General features: G+C 41.9%; 1 protein-coding gene across 3 annotated transcripts in view; it reads left to right on the forward strand.

Moving 5' to 3' along the window:
- The window catches only part of LOC132148783 (BAH and coiled-coil domain-containing protein 1-like), an 89,496-nt gene extending 69,689 nt beyond the window's left edge, over positions 1-19,807 (forward strand). For 2 of the 3 annotated variants that reach the window (XM_059557488.1, XM_059557491.1), the window contains 7 exons: positions 748-823; positions 12,875-12,983; positions 13,095-13,205; positions 14,715-14,852; positions 15,046-16,259; positions 16,847-17,083; positions 18,815-19,805. In XM_059557488.1, coding sequence (XP_059413471.1) covers positions 748-823; positions 12,875-12,983; positions 13,095-13,205; positions 14,715-14,852; positions 15,046-16,259; positions 16,847-17,083; positions 18,815-19,024 — 2,095 coding nt within the window. In that variant the 3' untranslated portion in view covers positions 19,025-19,805. Of the gene's footprint in view, positions 1-747; positions 824-12,874; positions 12,984-13,094; positions 13,206-14,714; positions 14,853-15,045; positions 16,260-16,846; positions 17,084-18,814 lie in introns of all 3 variants that reach the window. The other variant, XM_059557489.1, reaches the window with a different exon arrangement.
- Positions 19,808-24,078: the final 4,271 nt, after the last annotated feature.

The following is a 24,078-nucleotide window of genomic DNA, read 5'->3' on the forward strand; positions in this document are numbered from 1 at the left end:
GGAGCTGAGGGCCACCAGGGTGGAGCTAATGGAGCTTAGGAGCACTTCAGCATAGCTGATGGTGCAGGGGACCACCAAGATGGCTCAGTCTGAACTGGAACCCAACATGGTGGATCTGAATGCCACCGAGGCGGAGCAAACGGAACTGCAATTAAGAACACAGAGAGGTTAGAAATGGCCCCTATGGCCATAACACGACATTCAGAGAGTACAGAAACAACTTTCATGGTCGTGTCAGGACAGGCTAAGAGTTAAAAGATGGCCTACATGGCCTTGACAGGACAGTCTGAGAGCTCAATGGCGACCTTTGTGGTTGAGACAGGACAGACAAGGAACTCACAGGGTCGCACCAATGCAGGACTGAGCTCTAAGACTTGAGTAACAGGGAGCAGAGACACCACACTGGACACTATTCTTGCTTTTGGGAGGTATTGCACCTATCGTAAACTCATGTTGCTGTTTTGCACCAAGACATGTTGATTGACGTTACCCCAACAGGATTATGCTCACTACCACAGTTAAATGAGAAGTGATTATCACCCACTAGTTTCCCACAGCCCTTAGTTGGTTGCAAAAGTCAGCCTGGATCACTTCCTCTAAACCCTCTGTTCAGCGTTAAAAGTGTCACTGAAAAAAAATCACACAGCCAATGAAAGTGAGCTCTCCGTAGGAGTTTGACACCTATGGCCAAGCATTACACACACCACTGAAAGTAACTCATTTGTACTTTCTGCTCTTTCCCTTCAGCTACAGTATTGTTATCGATGGGGAGAGAGGAAACCGACCCAGAATCTACTCCCTGGAGCAACTCTTGCAGGAAGCTGTGAGTTTCCCATTTACAGCAAACAAACCTTCCTACGCTCTGAGCTTTGGCCTCTCAGGACCCACACACATCACCACATCCTTCAAAATCCCCTCTTCCATTACAGAGCAGCACAAAACAATGTCCTCTTTCCTGAGATTCCTATATACAATGTAATTTCCTAAAGTCCTGTTTCCAGCAAACCATTTGCCTCACTTTTCTTCACACCATTTCTCTACCCCTGTTCACAACTACTTCCATGAAGTCAAGTCAAGTCAAGGCACCTTTATTTATATAGCACTTTAAACAAAATACATTGCGTCAAAGCAACTGAACAACATTCATTAGGAAAACAGTGTGTCAATAATGCAAAATGATAGTTAAAGGCAGTTCATCATTGAATTCAGTGATGTCATCTCTGTTCAGTTAAATAGTGTCTGTGCATTTATTTGCAGTCCAGTCAACGATATCGCTGTAGATGAGGTGACCCAAACTAAGCAAGCCAAAGGTGACAGCGGCCAGGAACCAAAAATATTAGCGTAGATGCCATTCTTCTAATGATGTAGCAAATACATAGGATGTTATGGGAAGTGTTCCCGGTTCCGGTTTACCTAATTAATGCAGCCTAAAAATCCTTTAACGGATTTGGATATTAAAAGCATATTAGTATGTTATGTGTAAGCCAAGTTAAAGAGATGGGTCTTTAATCTAGATTTAAACTGCAAGAGTGTGTCACCAAATAGGAAAAGGATCTGCCGCCCGCAGTTGATTTTGATATTCTAGGTATTATCAAATTGCCTGAGTTTTGAGAACGTTGCGTACATGGAGGATTATAATGTAAAAGGAGCTCATTCAAATACTGAGGTGCTAAACTATTCAGGGCTTTATAAGTAGTAAGCAATATTTTAAAATCTATACGATGTTTGATAGGGAGCCAGTGCAGTGTTGACAGGACCGGGCTAATATGGTCATACTTCATGGTTCTAGTAAGAACTCTTGCTGCTGCATTTTGGACTAGCTGTAGTTTGTTTACTAAGCGTGCAGAACAACCACCCAATAAAGCATTACAATAATCTAACCTTGAGGTCATAAATGCATGGATTAACATTTCTGCATTTGACATTAAGAGCATAGGCCGTAATTTAGATATATTTTTGAGATGGAAAAATGCATTTTTACAAATGCTAGAAACGTGGCTTTCTAAGGAAAGATTGCGATCAAATAGCACACCTAGGTTCCTAACTGATGACGAAGAATTGACAGAGCAACCATCAAGTCTTAGACAGTGTTCTAGGTTATTACAAGCAGAGTTTTTAGGTCCTATAATTAACACCTCTGTTTTTTCAGAATTTAGCAGTAAGAAATATCGACTATGCATTCCTTTAGTTTTTCAAATTGGTGCGTTTCACCGGGCCACAAAGAAATATAGAGCTGAGTTTCATCAGCATAACAGTGAAAGCTAACACCATGTTTCCTGATGATATCTCCCAAGGGTAACATATAAAGCGTGAAGAGTAGCGGCCCTAGTACTGAGCCTTGAGGTACTCCGTACTGCACTTGTGATCGATATGATACATCTTCATTCACTGCTACGAACTGATGGCGGTCATATAAGTACGATTTAAACCATGCTAATGCACTTCCATTAATGCCAACAAAGTGTTCAAGTCTATGCAAAAGAATGTTGTGGTCAATTGTGTCAAACGCAGCACTAAGATCCAATAAAACTAATAGAGATATACACCCATGATCAGATGATAAGAGCAGATCATTTGTAACTCTAAGGAGAGCAGTCTTAGTACTATGATACGGTCTAAATCCTGACTGGAAATCCTCACATATACCATTTTTCTCTAAGAAGGAATATAATTGTAAGGATACCACCTTTTCTAGTATCTTGGACAGAAAAGGGAGATTCGAGATTGGTCTATAATTAACTAGTTCTTTGGGGTCAAGTTGTGGTTTTTTGATGAGAGGCTTAATAACAGCCAGTTTGAAGGTTTTGGGGACATATCCTAATGACAATGAGGAATTAATAATAGTCAGAAGAGGATCTATGACTTCTGGAAGCACCTCTTTTAGGAGCTTAGATGGTATAGGGTTTAACATACATGTTGTTGGTCTAGATGATTTAACAAGTTTATACAATTCTTCCTCTCCTATAGTAGAGAATGAGTGGAACTGTTCCTCAGGGGGTCTATAGTGCACTGTCTGATGCGATACTGTAGCTGACGGCTGAATGGTTGCAATTTTATCTCTAATAGTATCGATTTTAGAAGTAAAGTAGTTCATAGTCATTAATGCTGTGGTGTTGGGAAATGTCAACACTTGTTGAGGCTTTATTTTTCGTTAATTTAGCCACTGTATTGAATAAATACGTGGGGTTATGTTTGTTTTCTTCTAAAAGAGAAGAGAAGTAATCAGATCTAGCAGTTTTTAATGCTTTTCTGTAGGATAGGTTACTTTCCCGCCAAGCAATACGAAATACCTCTAGTTTTGTTTTCCTCCAGCTGCGCTCCATTTTTTGGGCTGCTCTCTTTAGGGTGCGAGTATGCTCATTATACCATGGTGTCAAACTGTTTGACTTAACCTTCCTTTAAGTGTAGAGGAGCAACTGTATTTAAAGTGCTAGAAAAGAGAGAATCCATAGTTTCTGTTACATCATCAAGTTGTTCTGAGGTTTTGGATATGCTAAGGAATTTGGATACATCAGGAAGATAACTTAAAAAGCAGTCTTTTGTGGTAGAAGTGATGGTTCTTCCATACTTGTAACAAGAAGTTGTGACGCTAACAATGGAGGACAGGAGGCAGATGCAAGTAAAGGTAGTTTATTGACAGGAGTAGTGATGGATGAATGCTGGTGAGTGACGCAGGAACCACGATGGCAGCACAGACAGGTGGGTAGGTGATTTGAGTGCGTTGGTAGCGATGGCGGTGGTGGTAGATCGGTGATCGGCGGTGATAATCCGTGTGTGACTGTGAATATCCAATGAAGACCGAAACAGGAACTGAGCAAGGACAGGAACACAGGAGCACGAACAGACATCGACACAAGGACTTCAAACAACGATCTGACAAACAGGAGACGAAAGACAGGGCGTTAAATAGGCGGTTGGAATGAGATGCACCTGCCGCTGATCAGGCGATCAGTGGAAACACCCACATGAACCAATCAACATGACATAACAAGACTACAGCTGGAGACGGTGCATTCACGAACCGTGACAGTACCCCTCCTCTTAAGGACGCCTCCTGGCGTCCCCAGAATCTCTTACCTGTCGATTGTAATCATCGATAAGGGAGTGATCCAGGATGTCCCTAGCAGGTACCCAACTTCTCTCCTCCGGACCGTAACCCTCCCAGTCCACCAAGTACTGAAATCCGCGTCCCCTCCTCCTAGAGTCCAGAATACGATTTACCAAATAGGTGGTCTCCCCATCTACGAGACGCGGCGGGGGAGGGACCGGGGTAGGCGGATTAATGGGAGAATGAAATACGGGCTTGATTTTGGACACATGAAAGGCGGGATGAATTCTCCTGTACGTAGGAGGGAGTTTAAGGCGGACTGCCACCGGACTAATGATCTTGGTGACAGTAAACGGGCCAATAAATTTGGGAGCCAATTTATTAGATACGGACCGGAGAGGAATATTCTTGGTTGAAAGCCACACCTTTTGACCCACGACGTATACGGGAGGCCTAGACCGGTGGCGATCGGCCTTGGCCTTGGTCCGCGCCCCCACTTGGAGTAGAGTCTCACGGGCTCTGGTCCAAGTGCGGTGGCACCTCTGGACGAAGGCGTGAGCGGAGGGGACCGCAACTTCGGATTCCATACTGGGAAAAATAGGTGGCTGGTAACCTACACTACACTCAAAAGGAGATAGGCCCGTAGCTGATACTGGTAAGGTATTGTGGGCGTACTCCACCATAGACAATTGTTGGCTCCAGGAGGAAGGATTCTTGGAGACCAAACATCGCAACACCCTTTCCAAATCTTGGTTGGCTCTCTCGGTTTGACCATTGCTCTGGGGGTGAAACCCTGAGGACAGACTTACAGTCGCTCCCAGTAGTCTACAGAATTCTTGCCAAAATTTAGCCACAAATTGGGGTCCCCTGTCGGAAACCACATCTATCGGGAGGCCATGTAAACGAAAGACGTGGTCTACGACGGTCAACGCTGTCTCCTTGGCTGAGGGTAATTTGGGCAAGGGAATAAAGTGGGCCGCCTTCGAGAACCGGTCCACCACGGTTAAAACTACCGTGTTGCCCTGGGAGGGCGGTAATAAAATCTAGAGCGATGTGGGACCAGGGTCTCGAAGGAACCGGCAGCGGTTGGAGTAACCCATCAGGGGGCCGATTGGAAGTCTTACCAGTGGCACAAACCGAGCAAGCCAAAACAAAACTGTGAATGTCGCGAGCCATAAGTGGCCACCAGAATCGTTGCTTGACTAAAAATCTAGTACGGTTAACCCCTGGATGGCAAGCTACATTCGAGCAATGTCCCCACTGGATAACGTTGGACCTTAATCCCTCCGGCACAAATAAACGGTTCGGTGGGCACACGGGCGGAGGTGTTACCCCTTCTAAGGCCGTTCTGACCTTCGATTCGATCTCCCATGTGAGAGTGGAGACCACTAATGTCTCAGGAAAAATACACTCGGGAGTGGACGGGCGTTCGGAATGGTCAAAAATACGCGACAAAGAATCGGGTTTGATATTTTTGGAACCCGGGCGGTACGAGATAGTAAAGTCAAAACGTCCGAAAAAAAGTGCCCACCGAGCCTGCCTGGAGTTCAGCCTCTTGGCGGTGCTAATGTACTCTAAATTCTTGTGGTCAGTCCATACTATAAAAGGAACCCCCGATCCCTCTAACCAGTGTCGCCATTCCTCCAATGCCATCTTAACTGCCAACAATTCTCGGTTACCAATATCGTAATTTCGTTCTGCCGGAGATAAACGATATGAAAAATACGCGCAAGGGTGGACCTTGTCGTCTAAGGGAGAACGTTGAGATAACACCGCTCCTACCCCCACCTCTGATGCGTCGACCTCCACCACGAACTGACGTGTAGGGTCAGGGGTAATCAGAATAGGGGCTGAAATGAAACGGCTCTTCAGTTTGGCGAACACAGCCTCAGCTGTGTCCGACCACCTGAACGCAGTTTTGGCGGAGGTCAAGGCGGTCAGAGGTGCGGCTAGTTGGCTGAAGTTGCGAATAAAACGCCGGTAGAAGTTAGCGAACCCCAGAAACCTCTGTAGGGCCTTACAGGAATCTGGGCTTGGCCATTCTACCACAGCCTTAACCTTCTCGGGATCCATGCGTATTCCCTCAGTCGACACGATATACCCCAAAAATGGAATTGACTGTGCATGAAATTCGCATTTCTCCGCCTTGACAAAAAGCCCATTCTCTAGCAACCTCTGAAGCACTCGTTGGACGTGCTGCACATGTTCCTGGAGAGAAGAAGAAAAAATCAATATGTCGTCCAGGTAGACATAAATGAACTGATCGATCATATCTCGCAGCACGTCGTTGACGAGTGCCTGGAAGACCGCTGGGGAGTTGGAGAGCCCAAAGGGCATAACCAAGTATTCAAAGTGCCCTCTGGGGGTGTTAAAAGCGGTCTTCCATTCATCCCCCTCCCTGATCCGAACCAAATGATACGCATTGCGTAAGTCCAGTTTTGTGAAAATTGACGCTCCCTGCAACCTCTCGAAGGCCGAAGACATCAACGGCAAAGGATAAGTATTCTTTACCGTGATGTTGTTCAGTCCCCGGTTATCAATACAAGGTCGCAGAGATCCGTCCTTCTTTCCCACAAAAAAGAACCCCGCCCCCGCAGGAGAAGAGGAAGGGCGGATGAATTTAGAAGCTAGAGAATCAGAAATATATTTCTCCATAGCCTCCCTCTCTGGAACAGAAAGTGAATAGAGTTTGCCCTTAGGCGGAGACTTACCTGATAGTAAATCTATGGCACAGTCGTAAGGACGATGCGGAGGAAGAGAAGCAGCCCGAGACTTACTGAACACTTCCTTCAGATGGAGGTACTCAGCGGGCACGTTAGACAAATCCACCGCCTCCTCCTGCAACACAGACACAGACACAGACGGACAGGCAGACACTAGACAAGACTCATGACACCTTTTACACCAAGACAAAACGGAGTTAGAGAGCCAGTCAATTCTAGGGTTGTGGAGGAGGAGCCAAGGGTGTCCGAGGACAATGGGTGCCAGGGGAGAGTCAAGGATGTGAAAAGAGATGGTTTCGGAGTGATTGCCAGAGGTGATGAGTGTAATGTCTTCCGTGATGTATGATATGGTGGGAAGTTGCTGACCAGTGAGGGCGTGAACCGTGATGTGGTGCGGAAGAGGTCTGAGGGGAATGTGGAGCTTGTGGGCTAATGTGCTGTCCATGAAGTTCCCTTCTGCCCCGGAATCCAGTAGTGCCTGACAGTGATGTGTCTGTGCTGACCACCGCAGCCATACCGGGAGGAGCGTAGAAGATGATGGTGATGATGATGATGATGATGAGGTCTTCTCGGCGGAGATCCCACCCGATAGTAGCCTCGTACGTACTACCGGGCCTGGCCCTTTTACCGGACAGGCGTGGGCTTGATGTCCGGCTCCCCCGCAGTAAAGGCAAAGGCCCAGGGACCTCCGCCTCTCCTTCTCCTCCCGGGAAAGCCGAGCTCGCCCTACCTGCATGGGCTCGTGATCGTAGACGGGGCTGGCCACGTCCCCGCCGCTGAACCGCACGTCTGCCGGTCCCCTGGATGGGGTGTTGAGTAGCCCCCTCCTCTCCATCCGTGCCAGACGTGCATCGACCCGAAGGGCCAGCTCAATCAGTCCAAAGACCCGTCTTATCTCGGCGGAGAGCGCCCGGAACGAGGCACAGCATGGGTCCTGGTTCTCCCACACCGCTGTTCCCCACAATGCCGCCCTCCCAGAGAGCAGGGTCAGGACGAAGGCCACCTTGGCCCTCTCACTGGCGAACGTTCTAGGCTGGAGGGCAAAATGCATATCACAACGGTTAAGGAAAGCTCTACAATAGTCGGGCTCACCCGAGTACGCTTCCGGAATCGGGAGGCGTGGTTCCGGCTGGGAGGGGGCCTCCGATGGTGCTGGTGGAACAGGCGGTGTGAGTGGCGCAGTGGGAGCTCGTAATAGCTGGAACTGTTGGGTGAGCTCGGACACCTGCGTCACTAAAGCCTGAACCGCGCGACCAGTGTCGTTAAGAGTCCGCTCCTGGGAGTCCATCCTCCGAACACTGGCGCTGAGGAAAGCTTCGAGGGAGGAAGGTTGATTACTCGCTGCCTCCATGTTGGTCAGATCGTTCTGTGACGCTAACAATGGAGGACAGGAGGCAGATGCAAGTAAAGGTAGTTTATTGACAGGAGTAGTGATGGATGAATGCTGGTGAGTGACGCAGGAACCACGATGGCAGCACAGACAGGTGGGTAGGTGATTTGAGTGCGTTGGTAGCGATGGCGGTGGTGGTAGATCGGTGATCGGCGGTGATAATCCGTGTGTGACTGTGAATATCCAATGAAGACCGAAACAGGAACTGAGCAAGCACAGGAACACAGGAGCACGAACAGACATCGACACAAGGACTTCAAACAACGATCTGACAAACAGGAGACGAAAGACAGGGCGTTAAATAGGCGGTTGGAATGAGATGCACCTGCCGCTGATCAGGCGATCAGTGGAAACACCCACATGAACCAATCAACATGACATAACAAGACTACAGCTGGAGACGGTGCATTCACGAACCGTGACAGAAGTAGAATTTACAATTTTGGCTATATGAAGTTTGCACAAAACTAAATAATGATCTGAGATATCATCACTTGGCTGCATAATTTCAACACTATCAACATCAATTCAATGTGACAGTATTAAATCTAGAGTATGATTTCGACAATGAGTAGGTCCTGAAACGTGTTGTCTAACCCCAATAGAGTTCAGAATGTCTATAAATGCTGATCCCAATGCATCGTTTTCATTATCAACATGGATATTAAAATCACTAACTATTAAAACTTTATCTGCAGCCAGAACTAACTCGGATGTAAAATCACCAAACTCTTTAATAAAGTCTGTATGGTGCCCTGGTGGCCTGTATACAGTAGCCAGTACAAACATAACAGGGGTTTATCATTAAGATTTGTTTCCTCTGGATAATGTTATATGAAGCACCATTACTTCAAATGAGTTATACTTGAAGCCTGCCCTCTGAGAAATCCAGAAAACGTCATAAATTGAAGCAACACCTCCCCCCTTTGCCTTTTAGACGCGGCTCATGTTTATAACAGTAATCTTGGGGGGTGGACTCATTTAAAATAATGTAATCATTAGGTTTTAGCCAGGTTTCTGTCAAACAGAGCACATCTATATTATGATCAGTGATCATATTATTTACAAAAAGTGTTTTCGTAGAAAGGGATCTGATATTTTCGATAAGCCAAGCTTTATCATTTGTTTATCCATATTGCATCTGTTTTTTATTTGTTGAACCTCAATTAAATTGTTAATCTTAACTTGGTTTAAAAGTTTTTTGTATTTTCTAGTTTCGGGAACAGACACAGTCTCTATAGTGTGATATCTCTAGGTGAAAAAGTCTCTATGTGCTGAGAATTAATGGAACACTTTGGTGTCCCAGTACCTTTAACGCTTTATAGGGAAGAAATGCCATGTTTTTGTTTTTGTATGAATGATTAGATTTTTAATAACATGAAATTAAATAATGCCCCAAATAAGGTTTAACTGATATAAAAAAAAAGTTTTTTTTAATTGGGAAATATACATTTATTACAGACCAACATTGGTTTAGCTAGCTCTTGCTGAGTTAAATATCTAAAGTGTTTCATTATTATCATCAAGTATTATCTGTTTATTTAATGTTTATTTCTAGAAAGTCACATAAATCAAAGGGATTAAATATTATGTAACATTCATATAACATTAACACAGAATACAATTGAGAGAGTGAGATCAATGTTTTCAGAAATGTCAGCATCTCTTTTTACTGACCGTTTGTTGATTTTGCATTTTTTACCCTGTTAATAGAAAGTGCATCCCGTCTAAATTGGTGAGGAACATATGTCACTATTTAGCAGCCAAAACAAAATCACATCTACCTCCTTTAGGGGCCTGTACACAGCACGTCTTTATTCAGTGTGCACTGGGCCCTTCCAGCAACCTCATATATTTTGAAATCCCTCAGCAAACTTCTAGAATGTGCCAGCAGAGCAAATCGATATTTCCCTCAACAGCCACCATTAAAAATGACTGTACACTCTGGACTTTTATGTGCAATTCAAAAGCCTTATTTTATAATTGTAGGTCCATATACACATGCAATCAACTGATAGTAAGTGTTACAATATCCTCAGCATTTTGGACCATAATCATTGGATTTTAAGGCTTTGTATTTAAAGGAATATTTCTTCTAAAAATAAAAATTCTCTCACCATTAACTCCCCATCGTTCCAAACTCATATGACTTTGCCTAACCAGACAAGTGAAACCTGGAGCTGATCGTCTCCAAAATCGGCGAAACACATTTCTAAATAGGCACTGTCTTTATAAATAAACCACAGATTTGAGTTTTAAACAACTACATTCTTACCTGGAATACTTTTAAAACTACATTATATGAAACAATAACAGTAAAATGTAATAAAATTATCCAAATAAATGGTGGTTGAAATCACAATGCTGTGTGAACTCAACCAATCAGCATGTTTAGCGTCCAAATCCCGTCCCCGAAAGTTCCAGACATTTGAAATGGAACTACCTCACGAGCAAGGACTTTCTGAGGGGCAATTTTGTACACGGAAAGTACCAAGTACCAGCCCAAATCCCTAGTTCCCGGGTAAAGATTCCAGGCTTTAGTGTCCCAGAAGCTGTCCTGTCCCATTTAGCTTCGCTCCATCTAGGCGTTTCTGAACATGAAGGATGAATATTCTGTTTGCACCCACTAGAAGGGATATTCTCCATCAACGTTGGTTATATTGGTTATAACAACATTACAGTTAATCTAATCAAATGGACTGTAATTACACAGTGTAAACTGCAAGGCATTCTTGGCTTTATATATATAAAATATATATATATATTTTTTTTTTTTTACAGTAACCAATGGATAGTTACCTTCCAGAAAGCTAACTGGTGAATACAGTGTTTTTACAGTGTACTTATTCTTTTAGCAATCATTCTATATATTCACATACAGTGGGTATAGAAAAGAACACCCCCCCCCCACCCACTATATATATATATATATATATATATATATATATATATAATGGATAAAACAGAATCACTGAGTTGGAAACAGGATCACCCCCTACTAAAAATGACTTGTAAACTCAATCAGGTGTAGCTAATCACCTTCTGAATGGCACACGTGCCATTTGACTTTCATCTGTGATCAGCTGCGGTCATTTTGATCAGCTCAGCGAGAAAAGAGCTTTATTGGATCATTTCAGTCCTTGGTGGTACAAATGAAGCAAACAGTCTATGGGTGGCAAGGCACTGTCAAAAGATCTACAAGCACAAGTCAGGAAATGTATATAGATAAAATCAAAAGGCTTTATCAATGCCTTGAAGCACAGTGAAGTGTATTACCAAGAAATGGAAGGTATTTGGTACAACACAGATCCTCCTTGGATCAGGTCTCAAACTGAATGAAAGAACCAGGAGGAAACTGGCCATAGAGGCGACCAAGAGACCTTAATCAACTCTGAAGCAGTTGCAGGAATTTATGACAGAGTGGTCATTGCAGTCACGACTGAGCTTTGCTAAAATGTACCTTGAAGATTCTGAGATAGATGCGACTCAAATTTTATTATTTGGCCTCAACACCTAACAGTATGTCTGGCAGAAATACAATACAGCTCACCATACAAATAACAGCATTCCTACAGTAAATCATGGAAGTGGAAATATCCTGTTACAGTATGGGGCTATTTCTCTGCTGCAGGGACTGGAGCATTTATCAGGATAGAAGGAAACATGGACGGGGCAAAATACTGTCAAATTCTTGAGGAAAATCTGCTGCCCTCCGCCAGATAGTTGTCAGTGGGAACAAGGTTTACCTTCCAACATGACAATGACCCCAATCACACAGCAAAACTGAGCATATATTGGTTGAAGAGAAAAGGGTGAATGTCCTTGCATGGCCTAGTCAGAGTCAAGACTTATACCCCATTGAAAATCTGTGGAATGACTTGAAGACTGCAGTCCACAAACAGTCACCATCAAATTTAAATGCACTTGAGCAGTTCTGCAAAGAAGAGTGGTGCTATGCATAAAGTAAATACTGAATAAATAAATTTTAATATTAGAAAATTTGACATTATACATAGCTCAAATTCAGCATTTAAATAGTATTCACAAATTTGTCTTTAAATGATTTCAAAGCATAAAATCTGTCCTATCCATTGAAAAAGGTGGTCAGTGCAAAGATAGTCGTCATATATTGTTCATACCTAAATTAAAAAAATAATAATCATATTAATAATTTTAGTTGGGTTTCTGTCTCTCTCTTCAACACCCCCCCCCCCCCCAGCACACAGACTTGTTATTCAGCTGTGTGTAAACGCTATGCAGCAGCTGTCTCTAATTACTCTGAACTTCCACTTTCCAGAGTGTTCCACTCCTCCATGTACCTTTGACACCAATCTACACGCACAACCGTCCAGCTTCACATCCCTTCAGTCAGAGAGAACCTGTTTCCATAGCAACAGTAAATTAAAGAAACCTGAAAGGGGTTTGAGCTGAATGGGGGGATCTAGGCGCTCTGTTAGACAGAGCAACGCTGCAAACCTGCAATCACAGTCGCTCCATTCACACACTTCTAATTATTACTCAGCAAGTTAGTGTTTACCACACCTCCGCTTCCGTGGCTTTCAGCCCTAACATGCTGGCATGAGATAAGTGCTGCATTCATAAGAGCCTCACTGATTGACTTCTGTGTGTGTCATTTATCATCTTGGGAGTCCAAAACCACTTTCACTGGCATTCCCTGACAAAAGTTTGTTCCTGTGTGTGTGTGTGTGTTAGGTACTGGATGTACACCCTGACACTGAGGCTGTGCTAAAAGAAGGGACTAGAGTGTGTGCTTACTGGAGTGAGCGCTCACGATGTCTTTACCCGGGATTTGTGCGAAGGGGTGAGGCATAGACATAATTTTATTTTTCGTAACTAGCACATAACAATTCAAGGTTTAAAGAACTACTGTAAATTGTTTAAATGTAAATAAATAGTTCAGGTGGTCTTCTAGGTGGTAGTGAAGGTAAACCTGGTGGGGTTATGGTGGAGTTTGATGATGGAGATAGAGGGTGGATCTCTCTCGTCAATATTCGCTTTCTCCCTCCCGATTACCAAATCCAATGTAGGTCCCACTTTGTTTTTTACATTTCTACCTCACATTCTGATTAGAATCTGTCATTAACTCTGTTATAAAACCTAGTAAGCTACCTCTGTCTGCTGTCTAAACAGGCGGCGTCCTACCCTGCAGTGAAGACAAACATAGCATTTGTTGATTTGGGTGATGGTCCCCAAAAGGCATCTTGAATAGATTCATCAGCATTTAAAGGGATACTCCACCCCAAAATAAAGTTTTTGTAATTAATCACTTAATCCCATGTCGTTCCAAACCCGTAAAAGCTTCGTTCATCTTCAGAACACAATTTAAGATATTTTGGATGAAAACCGGGAGGCTACTGTTACACTATCAAAGTCCAGAAAAGTATGAAAAGCATCGTCAGAATAGTCCATCTGCCATCAGGGTTTCAACCGTAACATTATGAAGCGACGAGAATACTGTTTGTAAGTGAAGAAAACTAAAAAAAAGCAGTTTAAGTGATGTGGAGAGAACAAGGAGACTGTTGACAAAGAAATTGTTGAATAAAGTCATTATTTTTGTTTTATTCGCTTGCAAACAGTATTCTCGTCATTTCATAACATTACGGTTGAAACACTGATGGCAGCTGAAGTATTCTGATGACGTCTTTCATACTTTTCTGGTCTTTGACAGTGTAACTTACTTGGCAGTCTATGGGACAGTCACAAGCCTCCCGGTTTTCATCCAAAATATCTTAAATTGTGTTCCAAAGACGAAAACAGCTTTGAAGGGTTTGGAACGACATGGGGGTAAGTGATTAATGACAAAATTAAATTTTTGGGTGGATTATCCCTTTAACCAGCTTCATCTGAAAAACCATGTTGTGCTTTTGTAAATAATTTTTCTGTGTTGGGCCACCAGCTAGAACAGCACCAAACCACCTTCAAGTAGCAAAACACAGGCTGTACTAGCATGGAAATTAAAAAAATAATACTGATCTAAACTGGTCTTTTCATTAGGGTAACAAAAATTATTTAAAACACTTTGCCTAGGCAGCAACCTTGTTAACAGCCAGTTAAAAAAAAAAAAAAAAAAAAATATATATATATATTATATATATATACTGTATATAATTCCTCCTGTCATTTGAGATTTGACTAACATTCACATTTGATTTCTGAAGTGTTTTGCATTAGTACATGCTTAGCTAACAAAGCAATATTCTACTTAACACAAAAATACAAAGACAGAAATATTGGGTTGAAGTCTATACTGATATTTCTTTAGATTCAATCCAGTCTTGCTGAATGTTCACTTGTTTTCAATGGGATTGCCTTATCTGGAATAGATAAATACATGCTGCCTTAGGTTTTAGCCATAACTAAGTATCTTAGAAGTGTCCTATTGTCACATATGGTCCCTTAGAACATTGTCTAGGTTGGTAGCTCACTAGGATTTGTAACTGAGCTTCTATCATTGATTCTCAGACTTAACATATATTTGAAATGCATTGTTAAGATCAATAAAAAAACAATGACACCTCCTCTGCCCTTTCAGGTGCTGATGTGAGTCCTGCACTCATCTCTGAGGGGCAGCTTCACAAAAATAGCTCCATGCAGGAAAACAAGACTCTGAGTGAAAGAATGGCAAATAAAGGCAGATTCAAAGCTCAGGAGAAGCCCGTCAGAAGACCAGGTATGACTTTCTACAATAAACCACCAGAGAACATATTTTATTCTTTGTCTCAAAACCTTCAGAAGCAGGTTGCCTATCTAGACAGCTTTACAAATGTGCCTATGATCCGAAAAATGTCCAAAAATGCTTTCCAAGATTCTGTGAATGTTGATCATCGTCAAGCATGTTGTAAATGTTTAACATTTCTTGACAGGGAGGCCTAAAGGTTCAGGGCTAAAAAAGTCTCTCTCAGACAGTGTAGTCATGAGCTCAGCGCCTGCTGTGGCATGGCAATCAGTGGCTGCATCCAGGAAGAGAATGCCTGTTAACTTTTTTCAGCTAAATGGCTCAGCCTCGAAGAGGGCTTTGAAAGGCAGGGTGGCAGAAACATCCTCTCGACCTTCGGTCTCCATGGCGACACCAACCAAAGGCCTCTTTAGCAGTAGCTCCTTTGAGGTCGACTCCTTTAGCAGCATAGCTAATGGTTATTCATCCTTTGGCAGCCAGACATCTGGGATTTCACTGGAGGGCAAGAACACTTCTTATGGTCAAAAGAAGAGGACCAAGGAGCCAGCACCACCTCGGGGCAAAAAAGACGAATTTCTAGTCAAATTGGATCATGAAGGAGTAACATCTCCAAAGACTAAAAACAGTAAGGCTCTCATGTTGCTGGGAGCCTCAGGATTTGGCTCCAATAGGGTGGGTGCTTTGCCCAGGGCTGAGGCTTATTCTCACCCAGTTCTGCTGGTCAAGGACAACAGGAAAGGAGATGGCTCACGAGCAGAGCTCCTGCTAAAAGGGACAGCAGTCCAGAGGAAGCCTTCTCCATCATTGCGCATGAATGAGTATGGAGACTTGAACCTAGGCTACCACAGGGACTGCCAAAGCTCTTATTCAGACATGGATGAAGAAGAGGAAGAAGTAGAAAGGAGGACTGGCCGTGCAGCACTTGCTCCTGCTTCTGGAGGTATGAGAACAGCTGGGCGTTTTCTCTCACGCATCTCAGTCTCCTCGTCTTCCTCCGGTTCTTCCAGCTCTTCCAGCTCAGGCTCTCTCTCGAGTTCCAGTGTATGCTCTTCTGAAAATGACTCGTCTTACAGCTCAGAGGATGAAGAAAACTCCACACTGTTACTCCAAAGCTGCTTGACCCCCCACCATTCTTTGCTCCAGACCCCTGAACCCCCTTTGGGACCCCCACGGCACTCCTTTGTGGCCAAAGCTGTGGCTGTGTCCAGTGCCAAAAGTAGGCATAGCAACCACAGTACTAACAGCAAGCCACAGAAGAGGAAAGAGTGTCCCAGTTCACTCTCCAAAACCTCTAAAGATCTGGTTAAGAGGCAACGGCTTCTATCAGACCAGACCAAACCCAGAGTGTCACCCATCTTGCCATCTAGACAGCTGTGGAGGTGGTCAGGAAACCCCACACAAGTGAGTCAGTGTTGAAAAGATAACTGCTTTGCTCATTAATTTAGTAACTGGTGATCCCACTGGATCCCATTGATCCCAGTTAAATGTGCAGCATCAATGACAAGTCATCCTAAAGTGTATTACCATTTGTTTTTTAGATTCTGAGTATAAATAGAAAGGCTTGTGGTTTGGTATTAACCATTATACTGTAGTTACTAATGTCAACATAGTGCATTCCATGGCCCAGCCAATGGTCTGAGTTTCTAATCCGTGTCTATGTTTAATAAGCTGTTTAGTGGGTGACTAACTATAGTGCAAATGATAGCTCAGGTGTGACCAAACTCAGTCCTGGAGAGCTGGTGTCCTGCAGAGTTTAGCTCCAACCCTAATAAAACACACCTGGACCAGCTAGTCAAGATCTTACTAGGTATACTTGAAATTCCAAGCAGGTGTGTAGAGGCAGGTTGGAGCTAAACTCTGCAGGACCGAGTTTGGTGACCCCTGCAATATCTCATTAGTGATCTTTTCACCTAAACTTCACAGCAAATTAAATAATTGTTGTATGCAAACATCTGCAAAGAAACCTGAAGCTCTCTTTATTACATTAGCGCCGTGGATTTAAGGGAAAGGCCCGGAAGCTTTTCTACAAGGCTATAGTGCGTGGCAAGGACATGGTCCGGGTGGGAGATTGTGCTGTGTTCCTTTCGACTGGGCAGCCTCTTCTGCCTTTAATTGGCCGCATTGAGAGTTTCTGGGAGTCATGGCAGAGCAGCATGGTCGTGAAGGTCCAGTGGTTCTACCACCCTGAAGAGACCAAGCTAGGCGAGAGACATCGTGATGGCAAAGTAAGTATCAAAACATATGGTGTACTGTCAGTCACAATGGACATTTAGATGATTATGCTATAAATATTTACTTTGAACTGTTAAAATAAGCCTAGAGTTACTAAGTTGTACTCTATAAATCAGGGGTGCGTTCTCCGAAACTACCTTAACGCTACGTCGTTCTTAAGTTGTACCTTAAGAAGTACCTTATCGTTAATACGTGGTTTCCGAAACCTTCTTAGTTAAGTATACCTTCTGTAAGTCATGCGTTCGTAAGGTTGGTCTGGAGCGCTCTTAGCTATACCTTATCGCTGCTTACGGTTCATACCGCTAGTGGCCACCACTACGCAAAAAGATTTTTTACATCGCAGTTTAATTACACATAGAAAATTTTATATGAACTTTTAATATAAAATCTGATTTAGAATTAAAATTACATTTTTACTTTACTTTAAAATTATACACATAAAATACTTAAGTTGTTATAGCCTACACCCAGTGTATGGAAGTGTTTTCATTAATAAAGTTTCCATACACTAATGGTTGTTAGCTTTTTTAATTACTATCCTAAGGCACATCAGCTGGCGAACCATTTGACAGAAAAGGCTTAGGAGTCTATATAAAGAAAGATGAGTTTACACAAACTTTATAGCTATGGCAGCGAGACAGCGAGTACTTGTTTTAAATCAAAGACGGCGGCGTCCGCGGAGCCAGTTAGTGTATGTCAACTACTTTATAAGAGAACATTTTAGTCCACTGACTACCATGTCAGAAGAGACCATTGTAAAAAAAATTTGCCTGCCACGGGAGCAAATTCTGCAGCTCTTGCATCTTGTTGGCCCAGATTTGTCAAGACAAACTCGACGGAGCTACCCCCTCAGCCCCGAAATTCAGCTGCTGGCGGCTCTTCGTTTTTATGCTGTGGGGAGTTTTCTGGAGGTTGTTGGGGATGGATATGGGCTGAGTAAGACCTCAGTGTGGCTGGGCGATCTCTTTTTGCGGACTTTTTTCCCCGACATAGTGAATGTCGGTATGTCTCTCATGTTTGCGCTTTTATTGAGGAAATCATCCAATTACACAAATGAGCGATTTACGCCAATAATGTGATACGGCTGGTGGATAATCAGCATACGTTGTGGAGAACATTAACACACTTATGGCCGTGAGGGTTTGGGATTGTACACTTGCTAAATTATAAACACATACTCATATTTATTTCTGCATGTACGTATTTCAATAAGCCCCGATAAATGCAGTTTGTACTATTTCTAAAACGCTTCTTTATAAAGAACATTGTTTTCTCAATACTTTACCTATACCGCTGTGAAGGAAAGAGCGCACAATCGATCATCGAGGCGTCGATATCAACCTATTCAGCGCCTCCACCATGGACAGCAACTGCTAAGGTCGAACTTAAGAAGGTTTACCTTAAGCTACATCCTAAGGTATAGTTCGGAGAACACACGTAGCAAAGGTATACCTGTAGTTAAGGTGTACCTTTTGAGTATTCGTAGCGCGCTAAGAGACAACGTTATCGGAGAACGCACCCCAGTACCGCAAATTAGAAAATTATACAATATTGGTTGAAGTTGCTTATCTGTATTTTATAAGTCATGCAGAACCTTCGATCAGTCATCAAACATAATTAACATTCATTAGCATTGTAGAAATCATCAATTTTGCTGATATTATGAAAATGTTAGCAGGTAAGCGAGGGCAAATGTAAATTATATATTTTTTCATTGTTTTTAGCATGCCCTTTACCAGTCATGCCATGAGGATGAAAACGATGTCCAGACAATCTCTCATAAGTGTCAGGTGGTCACACTTGAGGAATACGAGCGATTGACCCACAACAGGAAGTCTGATGGGAGCTATCATGACCTGTACTACCTGGCCGGCACTTACGACCCCAACAGTGGCCAGCTGCTCACTGCAGACGGCATGTCCATACTCTGTTAGCACTGGACTTGCTTGTCTGTGTATACTACTGAGTTGTCTTTAGTCCAAAGTCAGAGATGTCGCACTGCTAATAAGAGACTGGACATTCTGAGAGAGGACCAGGAAGTAGATTACCACCCTCATACCCATAAACTCTGTCTACTCCGGGGAGATATGTGCATGCTCCTCCTAGCGATACCTTACAGTACAGTAGATGCAGTTTATCCATGGCCCTAATTCTATTCTGAGGTTGACATATTTTGGATCTAATTTTATATGAACCGTTATCTGATCTTAGATCACCAAAGCAAAACACTTGGTTTGGAGAACATGGCAGGAGATTATGAAGACTCGAGCCATGTTGTAGGCAGCGGTAGTGTGGGGGCGCTCTCTGCACGTCACTTTCATGATTCCAGGGATATTTAAGTACATTTAGATCTATAAATATATATTAAGTTCATTTATGTATATATAAGGAAATATTTCCTATCAAGCCATACACTACAGTACCTCTTAACATGTCTTTTGATTCAGGTGTATATTGTACAGGACAGGTTGCTGGTGTTTTTTTGTTTTTTTTTTAATGTGAGTGTGTTTTCTTTGTTGTTGTCTATATGTAAATATTCAAAGCTATTTTATATAAGTGTAATGTACAGAGGCTTATCTTACCCTGTTCTGATGGATTTATTTTTGTACAAGTGAGTGATATAGTACAGTAGTTGTTGGTTTCTGTGAGAGGGTGGACTGATGAGGTATGCATTGCACTGCACACAGCCTGCTGATACAGTGAGAGAGGAGTCGTCCCTGCCCTGCTTTCTCTTTCAGAGAGAATGGTTACACGGGGCACCATCCGTTCATCGGCTGCACTTTGTTCCTTTAATGTCTTACTTTTTTACTCTTAACCGTTTTTTTTTCTTCTTATGTTTGCAGACTCAAAACGCTTAAATGTTAAAACAAAGTGTGTGTGTGGGGGGGGGGGGGGGTACTGATACCTTAAAATAGTTCTACAAATTTGACACCAGTGGTTAAATTGAATCGGATCAGATTTTGAAATTAGTCTACAACTAAGGAAAGTATAAGCAAGAGTCTCATAAAGAAATGTCAAGGTCATTTTTCACATGAAAATCAAAAGTCACAAGTCACAAAGCCAGAATTTAGGACCATTTAAACTGGTGCATAGTGACATTAAGCACAATGTCATTCTCATTACAGTAATGAAAATTTGAAGGTCTGCCTGGACATAGTTATTTTTTTGTTCTTGGCCTAATTTGTGAGATTCACTTAAAATGGCTGAAAAAAATGAAAAAGAATTCCGACATGTGTTATTACTGTATCTGATGCATTTTGTTTTCCAATGCATCCTGCACTGTATGTACATATTTCTTTGTTTCTCGAAATTTTTACTGCATTTTTAACTTTAGCACCCATCGAAAGTGGTATTTCTGTTCATGGTGAAATACACCTGATTGATTATCTTAGTATTCCAGGGTCAGGGCACTAAAAGCAAGGGGTTGTTAGAGCACTAGGCACAGCTGGAGTTCATAGAGAAGTTGGTGTACAGTCAGAGTGTGCTCCATGAACTCAGTTTTCACTGTGAGGGACAATCGCATCCATGCATGAAGGAGCATCCACTGTTTCAAAGGCTCACATAGTCATAGTGTTCTTCTTTTGTGCCAAAAATAGTCATTTCTGATTATGCAATCTTCACTGTATTGTAAGTATTTTTTTATGTTGTTTTTTTATCATTAGTGTTTATTTATATACAGTGTTACTGTTTCATTACAAACAAATGGATCGTAATGAAAAAGTCTGTGATCTATTTGACCCAAAAGTGTCGTACTAACATACATATGGCTTGAGCTACAGTCGGACATTCACCTCTTGCCACCCGATTAACAACAGCTTCAGCCCTGCAAGGCCCATTGCCACATTTGGCCTTGTCATTGCTTATTGCAGAGTCTGAACGAAAAGCATGCATGTGGCTATATGTTTGGAGTAGCATACTTCTCTTACTGCAGCAGGATGTAGTATGTATACTGTGCACAGCATCCATATTTTTCTATATGTATAGAATACCTGGGTGACTTACTATGCCAAAATGTGCAGTATACATAGAGCATGGAGTTCTGTATCCCACAATGCAATGCACACAACTTGACCTTTCATTTTTAGAGTGAGGACTGAACAAGTAGCTTTCTCTGTCTTCCCTCAGTTTTTGATCAGAAGGCCAAATGTGAATTATACATAAAATTGGACATTTATTTTCAATGATTTTTGAAAATAATAGGCAGTAAACATATACATATATATATATTGCTCAGCACTGTACTATTGTTTCATTTTGAACATAGCCTGTGCTTATGACTTGTTCCCCATTAATAATTTGACATATTTCCAGTATGACTGATATGTAGGATGTTAGATTTATTAAAAAAACAACAACAAAAAAAACATAATCAGAGCAAGGTTTATATAAAAAGGTTTGTACGTTTGTGTGTGTGACTTTTTGTACTCTGCCTTTACATTTATCTGTTTTGACACAAGAGGGCACTTGATTGAGTTATGAATGTACTAAGCATAAGTTATGCATGCATGTTATCTAAGGATCTGCCTGTACTGTAAGTCACACAGGCTGGTTACAATCTCCTTTTTAAATCTGGAGAAACATATGTGCTCAAATGAAGGTCAAAGGTGTTTTGTTGTGTAGGGGACAAGGGTATTCAGGTCAGCACGTCTGATATGTTACAAGAGCAGGTCACTTGTTCATGGCAAAAGTGCAATACTACTTTGGCTAAATATCTGAACGGCACTCAGCATTTCTAAGCTTTTTGCAAAGGCTGGTGGGTAACAGGAAGTGATAAGGTGGACGCAGGAACGTCTGTCCTATTAAGCAGCTTTCTTTAAATGCTGCAAGGCATGTGCTTAATATTCCACTTGTCCAAGAATCTCTGATAGAAATGAGATGTTCTAACTTTGTTAAATGAAAAATTATGTCTTTATATGTTTATTTTGTTCCATTATATTTTTTCTCCTTTCTCTGCTTTGAAACATTGTAAAGATTGTACATGTGTAAAGTAAGGTTTGATTTTGGGGTAAACATTTTTCAAAAAAATAATTATACTTTATGAGTATCAACTGTAAACGTGGCTTAGTATTAAAAATTTTTATAGAGGGCTTCTGAATAAATATCACATTTAAAAAAAAAAAAAAAATTAAGAGAAGCTTTTATTTGTGGTATACATCTATAACAAGACCAGGTACATTTATTATTATTAAATCGTTTTTATAAATGGGTCAGTTCTTATTTCAAGTTGAGATTAAATGCCAGTTCACTTTCCTAGTGTGTGTGTGTGTGTGTGTGTGTGTGTGTGTGTGTGTGTGTGTGTGTGTGTGTGTGTGTGTGTGTGTGTGTGTGTGTGTGTGTGTGTGGTTCAAAATGTCCCCACGATGATAGTAATACCTGAAATGTTTGATCTTACCAGGACAATTTTGGTCCCCATGAGGAAAACAGTTAATAAATCATGTTTTCAGAACATTCAGAATGTTTTCTGTGAGGGTTGTGTTTATGGTTAGGGGATATTATAGACTGTATATTTTGTGCAGAATCATTGTCTATAGAAAGTCCCCTTAAAACATGGAAAACAACATTTGTGTGGTCCAGGTATTTCCTACGTTGTGGGCATCAAATGTCCCTACAGGGATAGTAAAAACTGAAATGTTTCACATTGTGAAAAACAAAACAAAAACCTACTTATCAAACTAATTGATTGTTTTTTAATGTAAAAAATATGTTTTCTGTAAAAGTTAGATTTATATCTATGTCTCATAAAACCCAGAACTCAACATGTGTGTGTGCTTGGCAAAGCTGACAGCTGTCCACCACAACCCCATCCAGAATGGAGAATCTTCCGGAACCAGGAACACTTCCCATAACACCCTATGTACTTGCTACATCATTAGAAGAATGGCATCTATGCTAATATTTGTCTGTTTCTCTCTTATTCCGAGGTCACCGTAGCCACCAGATCCAGTCTGTGTCCAGATCAGAGGGTCACTGAAGTCACCCGGATCCAGTACGTATCCAGACCAGACGGTGGATCAGCACCTAGAAAGGACCTCTACATCCCTGAAAGACAGCGGAGACCAGGACAACTAGAGCCCCAGATACAGATCCCCTGTAAAGACCTTGTCTCAGAGGACCACCAGGACAAGACCACAGGAAACAGATGATTCTTCTGCACAATCTGACTTTGCTGCAGCCTGGAATTGAACTACTGGTTTCGTCTGGTCAGAGGAGAACTGCCCCCCCAACTGAGCCTGGTTTCTCCCAAGGTTTTTTTCTCCATTCTGTCACCGATGGAGTTTCGGTTCCTTGCCACTGTCGCCTCTGGCTTGCTTAGTTGGGGACACTTCATCTACAGCGATGCACAGACACTATTTAACTGAACAGAGATGACATAACTCAATCCAATGATGAACTGCCTTTAACTATCATTTTTGCATTATTGACACTGTTTTCCTAATGAATGTTGTTCAGTTGCTTTGACGCAATGTATTTTGTTTAAAGCGCTATATAAATAAAGGTGACTTGACTTGACTTATAGGGTATTCTATAGTCTTTGGTTGAGTGGCTCATATGAACGTAATGGGTGGAGATTCTCAGTCAGAAAAAAATACAAATAAGTACAAAAAGTCACAACAGACACAAACATTAGCAGATCTGTGTATAATTACATGTTTCAATGTTATGGTCATTTAATGGTGACAGAAAATTTACAAATAGTAATTATGGTTTTATAACAGATTCAAAAACACTTTATTGACTGTTTTACAAACAAAACAACCAATGAAATCTGCCATGGCAAGCACATCAAATAAAGCATAACTATGATGATACAAATCCTATAAATATATCATATTTTGTCATATAAAAAGATTGCCTTATTAATGAAGCTAAAATCATTGATTGTCAGACGGTGATTGGTGAATAGATTTGGCTGTTTTTAAACAGAAACAGACTTTCTTTTATGGAACATGCAAGAAGATATTCTGAAAAGTTCCTGCTTCTCTTTTCC

Source organism: Carassius carassius, chromosome 9 (assembly GCF_963082965.1).
Source record: "Carassius carassius chromosome 9, fCarCar2.1, whole genome shotgun sequence".
NCBI classification, from domain to species: Eukaryota; Metazoa; Chordata; class Actinopteri; order Cypriniformes; family Cyprinidae; genus Carassius; species Carassius carassius.